The sequence below is a fragment of the Lolium perenne genome, chromosome 3 (genome assembly GCF_019359855.2).
Source record: "Lolium perenne isolate Kyuss_39 chromosome 3, Kyuss_2.0, whole genome shotgun sequence".
Taxonomy (NCBI): domain Eukaryota; kingdom Viridiplantae; phylum Streptophyta; class Magnoliopsida; order Poales; family Poaceae; genus Lolium; species Lolium perenne.
This window is the reverse complement of record NC_067246.2, coordinates 344285627-344295575: the sequence shown is the minus strand read 5'-3', so window position 1 is coordinate 344295575 and position 9949 is coordinate 344285627. Positions and strand designations below refer to the sequence as shown.

Below are 9949 nucleotides of genomic sequence, written 5' to 3'. Positions count from 1 at the left end.
GATTTCGCCGGGCTGTCTTGCGGCGCTGGACTGTCTTGTGGTGTTCGCGCCGGACTGTCTTGCGGCGCCGGACTGTCTTGTGGTGCCCGCCGGACTGTCTTGCGGCGACTGTATATCTATACGTGGAAATACTGAGTTTTGGATTTGGTTTGGATGTGGGCCTAAATAATACCGATTGGATTTTGTTGAGTTTGGGGAGGGGTTGTACCGGAGCAAGCCTCTTAGTATAGGCGACACACGTAACGCAAACACAGTATGTGTACAAGATGGCCATCGAAACCAAGTAGCTTTATGCACACCTGTGAGTGTGACATAAGGGAAATCACGTATGGAAATGTGATGCACCTTCAACGTATGGCATGGCCTCAAGAAGTCAAGAGACGGTGCGCTTAAACAACGCGTTCATCACCGTAGTACCGTGACTAGCTGGATCACGATCATGTACCAAGTCCCTACAATGTAGTCAACAAGTCCCCCACAGATCAGAGAATAGCGAGTCAACTAGATTCTCGAAATAGACACCATAGGTAAAATCTGGAAAATTGTGCAAATCCGAAAACGGAATCAGAATGATAAGCCACATTTGCAATCAGATCTAGATCATACCTCCGCGATCAACGATTGGAGCCTGCTCGATGGAGGCTCGGTACAGATCAGTTGGTGAGTTTTACATGCTAATAAAGGGCTCCGCAACCTTTGCTAGCAAGTCCGGCCCGAGGTCATGGAGCGAGGGCATAGTCAAAATAGTCATACATGTGAGGAAGCCGAAGATGTGGAACGTAAAAAACACAGACACAGTAAGATCTGATTTTTATTAATATTGGTGTGCTCTCTACAACTATATGGGTATATATATAGGAGCATATAGGGTAGGTAGAGAGGACTAATCGACAGGGAAAATTCGCACCCAAAGAAAGGATGGGACCTGCATGTTTTGTGCGGTGCAAGGTTTCCCAACATAATTACAGCAACTCATGAAATTATTTTTCCAGAGTAATCAACCCATGCAAAAGGATGGGAGGAGGCCATGCGAACAGAAATAGGGAAGGTTATCAAATAATGAGATTCGCCAGTTAGCAAATCACTTGACCCAATGGATTGTACTATTCTCTTGGGATCAGTATATAATTTATCTGAGAAAGCTCTCCATGTCTAAGAAAGAAAAATGATGGAAGTATTGGCTAAACATAATAAAATTGTCACGTTTACATTTCACTGGTACACCGTACACAATATGCTTTCACACACCACTGAAATGGTTCATCACACATGGTTATTCAAATGATCAATCACTACGCATGTGTGGCTGATATGCCTCCATATCTCACACGTTTATAAAAAAACATGTTCGAAAGGTTGTCGTTTCACCCACGCTTCTCTCAGCTATATCATTTGTGAATCATACTCGAGCGTCTGCGTTTTTGGGTGTTCGCAAACAACGTATGTTGTTTCGTCATATGTGTTCAAAATATTTGGACATGTTTAGTGTAAACCAGATATTTGTTGAGTGCTAATATTGCACACATTTTTATCTGCAGAACCATGATACCAGTAGTTCTATGCCAAGCTATACCAGCAATCCATAATAGTATGATATAAATTATATTTCTTTTCATGGTTCATGCACATCATATATATGCATTTCGATATGAATTTATTGCTAGCTATACAAATAAGATATATACACTAAGTGGAGAATTTGGTTTTCTTGGTACGTCTTTGTCTCCATGAGAGGTTCCGAAAGGATAATACAACCACCGTCAAGGCTCTGTAGTATAGCCCTTATTGTACCTCAACCGTTTCAACACGAACTCCTTGTAGGTGTCTCCTGAAGTGTAGCTATTGACTTCCTCAAGTGAGGTGCAGTTCTTGACTTCCTCAAGTGGGGTGCAATTTTGACTCCTCAAAGAAATACTGTACATAACTATCATCAATGTGAGAATGTTTAAATGTGTAGAATCTTAAAACAAATAAATACAAATCGAATGAATAAGTAGATCGTCAGCTACATCAAAAAGGAGACAAAGAAAGATGCTTTTCTGCCACCCGGGGATGAGGCAGACAAATGTCCCCTCTAGGAGTCCACAAAACAAAGGTGTGAGGACTACCTTGTAAGAAAATTTCCTAAGAAAATGCCAGCAATAGAAACCTCCCAGACGTTCGCTCTTGGTTACGTCTTTATCTATTTTTTATTAGGAGAAGCTGCTATATGACTTATGATCCGCAAAATGTCAGGATGTAACATGGACCCAGTCTGACGAATCAACTTCTGCCACATAAGGAAGCACATAAAGTTGTGGAAATATTTGATCATATGAAAATACATGCATTATGTAGATATACACAAATATGTCCATATACATGCATATATCCGGTCCAACACAATATCTAGCAAGTCAATCCGACCATATGCAGACATAGATCCGGTTCAACACATAAAGTTATCGAAGCAAACTCGTCGATTCAGTCGAACACATTAATATATTATTGGGGCAAACTCATCGTTCCGGTCGAACACACTTGAGCTACTGATGTAAAAATCAAACACACTTGTGGCCGAAGAATATTATAATGCATATACGGCTTTACTAACTACCGATGTCTGCAAGTGTATAGGTGGAAGTAGCTAGTTTCAAAATGAAGAGTATCGAATTCACATGAGCTGAATCACAATGGTTTTATTACCTCGTGTTACCTTTACTTAAGTTATTCTTAATCCTAAGCAAATAATATTCGAAGTGATTGAGTGTTTGAACAAGGTAATAAGAAACAAAGTAAAGCAATACTGAAAGTAAACGAAAAGGGTGGTACTTGCAGGATTGAATAGACTGAAAGGTGGTTTCTAGATTTTTGGTATCACTAGTACTAGAGGGGTGATCATGTGTGATCCACTATTATGCAAGAGTTTCCTTAGGTAAATAAATGTTTCTCTTTTGATTACCAGGCTATCACTTATTTGTACACTATGCATAATTCTCGCGCTGTCACTCGCAAGGGAAAAGTACACCTTCCGTACCATGATTTTGTGAACTCATATTTGTAATCCATGTACATAAATACTAGATCAACATCATATTCAAAGTTGACACACTAGACCATACCTCAACCTAGAACAGGGTAATCACTCACAAATGGATGAATAATAAAATATAGATGAATATTATATCATTAAGGTCATAACCATGTTTAATCTTACAAATACACAAGGTAACGAGAGATATGGGGGCCTTGATGGAGATGGGGATTGTGGTAGCGCGCACGGCCTAAGGCCGACGCCCGGTGCTTGGTGGCGACATGCCTCCTTCTCCTCATCTTGCTTGGGTGCCTAGGTGGTGTTGAGATATGATGGAGGCGACAAGGCTGTAGGGCTTCTCCGTGGTGATGGTGGATGAATATTGGTGTTGGCGGCTAGGTTTTCCCACCCCTATATAGGCTCCCAGAGGTCGATTTTACCCCGCACAAGATATGGATTCGAGTCCTTCACAAAAGGTATTGATTGAGTGATGTACAGTCATTTGGTACGGTCATGGATTACTCTGTAAAGTCATTGTCTTCCTTTAGTTATTTGGACGTTGTTTCCTCATGCAAACTCTGATTCGGGTGTTCTTTGGGTCGTTGAATTCGTATGAACAAGGGCTAGAACACTATAGTCTTGGAAAAATATCACTTTTCCACTCTTAAAATGGCTAAGTCCTGGTACGTGTAACTACTCTATATTGCCTTCTCTTGCCACCTTTCTTTGTGCTTTGTTTATAATTAACTATTCATAACACCTACACACACAACGAAGAGAATAAAATAGTAATAAAATTCCAATAAAACTATTAGTTGTGTATCTCTCTCATAAAATTGAATGGAAACAAGTGAAAAACATGCATAAAATACATAATAATTGCTAGATGGAGCATATGATGGGGGTTTATATACAAAAGGTAGGCTTAAAATATTATATAAAATCAACTCATCAAATAGGCTTATAGAACCGTACTTTGAATAGAAGTTTAAAATGCATGTAACAATGTGTACCTTCTGGAGGGCGACCACAGCTGGCTTCATGGCTACGACGGAGAGCGAAGAAGCAAAGTAACTGTGATGGAGGAAGTACAAACTGTATATCATTTAGATGTAAAGGTCGGGGCTGCCCCATTTCGGGAAAAAGGAATGTTGTCATTAAGTTTTTTGTTTCTTGTGTGTACTTGGAAGCTAGCTCGATCTCAAGAAAAAATCTTCATGATTTGGCATGCAGTTCGTGCACTTAGGGACATCTCAGATTACATAACTGCATGACAAACGAAAGTTAGGTCGCAACTTGTACGCCCACTATATGTTTTGTTAATCCAATAAATAACATGTTGAAATGCGAGACTGTTGTAGTATTCACGTTAGTTACTGTGATTTACGACTAATAGCAAAGTGCTGTTAGCAAAAAGTCAAACAGCGCGTTATAAATCACAAGAGAAGGAGCCACTTGGCTGCGTTGCTTCGTGCATGTACTAACGTGGGCGGTTCGCTGCTGGCCTGCCAGCACAGTTTGGTCAGGATGAATTAACGGAAGGAACTCCTCACCTTTTTCCCTATGTCAACTCCCTTAATTGCATATGAACTTACGTAGTCTTTGAGTACGTAGCTAGCACACCATCTGCATGTGAGGCTATAAACCGGCCGGTTCCAAAACATCACAAGGCTGCCACCTCAAACTCTGATATACCAAAGGATCCATGGCGCGGCAGCTCGTAGGTCTTCTCGCGGCTGCTTTTGTGGCCACCGCGGCGGCGGTGGTGCCGCTGTCCAAATACGGCGGGATAACCCCGGGGGCACGGTTGATAATGGGGAAGCGGGATGAGGAGTACTGCGGCAAGAAGAAGTGCGTGAACGTCAAGTGCGACAGCCGCTGCCCCGACCAGTGCTTCGTCCTCTGCCCCAGCTGCAAGACACTATGCAGTAAGTTTATATCAAATGCTATAGCATCGCCATATCGGATTCACATTAATGCTTCCGTTAAAGATATATCAGTTTAGCAACAGATAGAATCTCCCCCTAATAGGCTTGTTAAATCGCGCTATTTCTCTCGCTATGTTCAAATATTTTCATATTTAAATTTAAAAGATAAACATGGGTAATATGCATTTAGCACTACATATATTACTGTAATCATCATTATTGTTCAGTACAAGTTTCTATCATTGAATTTCCTGTCATTTTTATAGATGATAGGAATGCTTGATTCCTAATTTTTTTTAGGAGTTCTCTTGTTTTGTAGAAAACGCTAAATGACTTAACTTCGCTGTAACTTTGCTATATATTTCTTAGAGCATGAAAATAGTCGTCGCTTAGACGCATAACCCGCTATTTTAAACTTTGGTTCCTATACATGCACCTATAATGAAAATTCCGTTTTTCGGTCTACACCTAATGCTACGTACTATGCTACTTGATGTCAAGTCTGCGACTTCTACCCCGGCATCTCCTGCGGTGACCCGCGCTTCACCGGCGGCGATGGAAATAACTTCTACTTCCACGGCAGGAAGGATAAGGACTTTTGTGTCCTCTCCGACGCTGATCTCCACATCAACGCCCATTTCATCGGCAGCCACAACGCCGACATCGGACGTCACTTCACCTGGATCCAAGCACTCGGCATCCGCTTTGCTGACCATCGTCTGCTGGTTGGCGCCAAGAAGACGGTGAAATGGAACGGCGACATCGACCGTCTAGAGATGGCCCTAGATGATGAGACCATCGACATTCCCACCAAGATTGGCGCGTGGTGGGAGTCCGCGGTGGTTAGGGGTCTGAGCGTCACGAGGACCTCCATGGCCAACGGCGTCCGGGTGCAGCTCGCGGGTGTGTTTGACATCATGGCTAGGGCGGTGCCCGTCACGGAGAAGGACTCCCGCATCCACAACTATGGTGTGGCGGAGGACGACTGCCTGGCTCACTTGGACATCGGGTTCAAGTTCCACGACCTTACCGACAATGTGCATGGTGTTCTTGGTCAGACATACCGCTCTGACTATGTCAACAAGCTCAACTTGCGTACTAGCATGCCGGTAATGGGTGGCGCAACCAGCTACGTATCCTCCGACATCTTTGCCACCGATTGCCCAGTTGCTAGGTTCGGTCGCCATGATGTCATTTCTACGGTAACAACCAGCGATGGTTAAAGTCCTCACCGGCTGGTCGTTGGCGAGCCACTAGGCAACATACAATAAGACATGAATAAGTTGATGTATAGAAAACTGGTCGAAATAGGCCATATTATTTTTTTTGTTTTTGTGAAGTTTTGGAGATAACCCCACTGATCTCAGATTTTTCGCTTGTACCAAAAATCTGAAAAAAAACAGCGTATTGTGTTACTAAAGTTGTATAGACTTAAAGTTTCATCTTGATATGTTTCACATATAAGCACATACACTCACCCCTATGAACGCACGCACGTACACCCCACCCATATGAGCACCTCCGACAGACTGTGTCTAAGAAACTTCATCCAACGGGTCTTGAGATTGACAAAGTCACCACAGGCACCTCCCTGTCGATGGGAACCACTACGGGGGAGACGCCGTGGGCCGACGGCCCCGCACCGTCGGCACAGGTAAGTCCACCGTCGGCACCGTCTCTGCCGACGGTGACCGTCGGCGTACCGGCGTCGGCACAGATGGCGTCGGGGTTCGCGCGGGCACCGTCGGCGTAGCAGGACACCGTCGGCACAGGCGTACGCCGACGGCTGGACGGTGGCCGTCGGCCTGCCCATCGTCGGCACACCCAGCTCGCCGTCACGCCGGCTGCCGTCAACGTGCCCACCTGTGCCGACGGTTTCACCGTCGGCACAGTTTCACCCCTTTTTTTTCCAGAACCGGCGGGAAAACGTGGCGATTTGAACTGGGAAAAAGCGGCAGCTGGGCAGCAGCTGTGCCGACGGTGTCACCGTCGGCACAGACCCTGCCATTTGGCACAGCTATGGGCCTGTGCCGACGGTGACACCGTCGGCACAGCTGCTGCCCAGTTTTTTTTTTAATTTTCCTGATTTGGTCCATTTGCACAGCAATTGCATATAAAATAGCAGTATCATATACGAATTGCACACATATAGCTCACATCACAGATATAGCACAAATATGGCACCAAATCCCAAATTTAGTACAAATATAGCACACAAGCAATACGGTACATATAGTCATCCTACATAGATCATTCTACACATATAGCATGTGTCATGTAGCTAGTACAATGTAGAAACTATGGTGGTGCACCACCCGAGTGACGATCTAGCTACAGACGATCTAGCTCCGAGTGGGTGAAGTGAGGCCGCTGTATTTCGACGGTGCTCGGGGAGGTAGAACCACGACGAGAGCCACCGGAACCGGAAAATTGTCGAGGTTCGGCAGAAGCACCAGGAGAATGGCGACCGGGGTGCATCGGCGTACCACAAGGAGTGTCGTTCCCGGATTCTCCCAATCCCTACATGTTGGAGGGAGTTAGCAACTTAGCCATGTCACACCAAGTTAGCAACTTAGCCAAGTTAGCAACTTACCGGGGTCAACTGACGCTGACGCTTGTACATGATATAGAACTCCTCCTTGGACGGGAACACTGGCGTCGGCCCCGGATGAGGTGGCTCTGGGAGTGGTTCCTCTCGCACTCCAGTCATCATGAACCGAGTGAAACTCTGCAAGAAACGGGAGAGATAGCTCAGATTCAAACATGGGGACTTATGATGTTTTGCAACCATAGAGATTGAAACTTACCGCCATCTGGTTGCTCGTCCACTGGACATAGGCATCTTTCACAAGGTCATGCTCCTTAATCTTCTCGAGATACTCCTCGTAAGCTACTGCATAGGCCTCCTCGAGCTGAGTCTACAATTTCAGAAATAATGCGTCTCATCAACATAGCCATTCAGGAACAAGAGTCAAAACAGAGGATGAAAGTGTGGATGACTTACATCAACCTCTACCCGAGAACGGCATGTAGTCCGCGAGGAGGTAGCGTAGCTGCCGGAGGGGAGGGTAGCCTTGATCTGCGTGAAGTTCCTCTGAGGCTTGAAACCCCCAGCAAGGCAGGCAGGACGTCCATGCGGCTGGCCGGACCCCGCCAGCATCATCGCCACCTCGTCGACCGGTTCGGTCATAGGGTCCTCCACCTCTGGATGGAGCTTGGCGTACTCCTCGCAGTATCTTTCCTTGTTCTCTTTGGCCTTGCCGTAGTACATCTCAGGCGCGGGCCGAGGCTCGTTCGGACGGGGCGTCACCAGCTTCATGTGCGTCCACGCTTCCATCTCACCAAGTTCCCTCCCGAGCTTCTTCCCTGCATCACAAAACAAATGTTATGCATATCATCGAAAATCAAAAATGCAGCTTGTTCCATTTTTATATGTACCGTACGCTCCCGATAGCGATCGGTGCTGCTGCTCCCACGCAGTGTGTGTTCCCTGATTCCCACGGTTGGCCTTGTTCCGGTCGCTCACGGCCTTGAAATCGGGGTTTTCGCCGACCCAATTCTTGACCAACTCCATGAAGGCGGCCCTCTTATTATTATCAGCCCAATGTGGTACAACCTGCAAAATCAAAACTCATTTGAAGAACAAACAATATAGTTGCAAGTTAGCCGCGGTACATAGAATCGCATTGACAATTACTTACCGACATGAAGTCATCTATCGTCATAGCCGGGCGAGTCCCTGCACAATCTCGGGCTTTGTGTACCTTACGCCCGCTCAGCATAGAAGTGGCCGATGCACGTGATCCTCTGGTTGTACCACTGCTGCCGTGTCAACTTCCGACACATGTTACGGAGCACCACGTCCGCCCTCTCCTTATGCTCAGTCTCCACCCTATAATTGCGCTGCATTCAAGCATAACAGAAAGTGTGAGAGGCATGAGTTATCACGGTGGGGTTATCAACTACATATGAACGAAACCCAAAGAGTATGCATTACGTACCCAAAACTTCTTGATCACGGCGTCGGCGGCGGAAGTAAAGCCAGGGTAAGGCGCTATCTCAAAGTCTTCCCAAGTGTAGGCTAGCTTGGACTCGCCCCCAAGGACCGGAGTGTACATCCCCGGCCGATGCTTCCTAATAGCAGCTCCAATCAGACTCCCTGGCACGCGGACATTCTTCCCCGTGTATGTGAAATTCCTGCACAATTATCAAACATTAGAAAATGCTAAGTGTCATAACGAAAATGAAATCACCTTACTACTTACTCTATCTTTCCTGGGACAAGGAGCCACTTCTCATCCTCCGTAGCAGGTTCCTTACTCTCATCGGGAACCTGCGCTTCCCCACGAATCCGCAACTTCTTCGGAGCCATCTCCGTCGAAGCCTCCTCGTCCCTAGACTCCTCCTCCTCCTCCCTAGTGTCCTCCTCCTCCTCCCTAGTGTCCTCCTCCTCGTCCATAGACTGTGAAGCCACTGAGCCAGAAGCAGAGGGAATGTCAGCTAGAAGGAGCTGTGCATTCCCCCCTCGTCCTCCAGCTCGTCCTCCCCCTCGTCCTCCAGCTCGTCCTCCCCCTCGTCCTCCAGCTCGTCCTCCCCCTCGTCCTCCCCGTCCTCCGTCTGCGTCTTCGTAACGCCGGGTGGGAACAATGGGTCTTCCACTCCGTCTGGAAGCACCCGGCCCTGGCTTCCGCCGATGCATCCGATCAAGCAAGGAGCTCGATGATGCCTTCCGTCCGCTCATATTGGGCAATTACCTGCATAAGAAAAGAGAAAATAATTAATAAGCATGTTGAAAATTAATAAGCATAATGACAAATATAGGTACTAAGCATAATGAAAAATGTAGGTATTAAGCATAATGACAAATGTATGTATTAAGCATAATGATAATGTAGGTACTAAGCATAATGACAAATGTATGTATTAAGCATAATGATAATGTAGGTACTAAGCATAAAAGACCCTCACCATTCATCACCACTCTCATCTCTAGGCATTGGGTTCTCAG

General features: G+C 45.9%; 2 protein-coding genes across 2 annotated transcripts; one reads left to right on the top strand and one right to left on the bottom strand.

Moving 5' to 3' along the window:
- Positions 1 to 4734: 4734 nt before the first annotated feature.
- LOC127338982 (uncharacterized) lies at positions 4735 to 6280 on the top strand. Its single transcript, XM_051364902.2, has 2 exons — positions 4735 to 4941; positions 5443 to 6280. The coding sequence occupies exons 1-2, from the start codon at positions 4827 to 4829 to the stop codon at positions 6162 to 6164; spliced, it is 837 nt and encodes a 278-aa protein (XP_051220862.2). The 5' UTR covers positions 4735 to 4826; the 3' UTR covers positions 6165 to 6280.
- Positions 6281 to 7040: 760 nt separating this feature from the next.
- On the bottom strand, positions 7041 to 8112 carry LOC139837748 (uncharacterized). Its single transcript, XM_071827020.1, has 4 exons — positions 7946 to 8112; positions 7749 to 7859; positions 7535 to 7669; positions 7041 to 7461 (listed from the first exon to the last, which is right to left on the bottom strand). Exons 1-4 carry the CDS (start codon positions 8102 to 8104, stop codon positions 7273 to 7275), a joined length of 594 nt encoding a protein of 197 aa, XP_071683121.1. The 5' UTR covers positions 8105 to 8112; the 3' UTR covers positions 7041 to 7272.
- Positions 8113 to 9949: the final 1837 nt, after the last annotated feature.

What these genes read in the sequence shown, in the direction of transcription:
- LOC127338982 (XM_051364902.2), top strand. Translation starts at nt 4,827, where the DNA reads ATGGGGAAGCGGGATGAGGAGTACTGCGGCAAGAAGAAGTGCGTGAAC. An exon ending in CAGCTGCAAGACACTATGCA is followed by an intron (nt 4,942 to 5,442) that starts GTAAGTTTATAT and finishes CTTGATGTCAAG; the next exon opens with TCTGCGACTTCTACCCCGGC.
- LOC139837748 (XM_071827020.1), bottom strand. Translation starts at nt 8,104, where the DNA reads ATGATGCTGGCGGGGTCCGGCCAGCCGCATGGACGTCCTGCCTGCCTT. An exon ending in GTTCTCGGGTAGAGGTTGAT is followed by an intron (nt 7,860 to 7,945) that starts GTAAGTCATCCA and finishes CTGAAATTGTAG; the next exon opens with ACTCAGCTCGAGGAGGCCTA. An exon ending in GGACGAGCAACCAGATGGCG is followed by an intron (nt 7,670 to 7,748) that starts GTAAGTTTCAAT and finishes CGTTTCTTGCAG; the next exon opens with AGTTTCACTCGGTTCATGAT.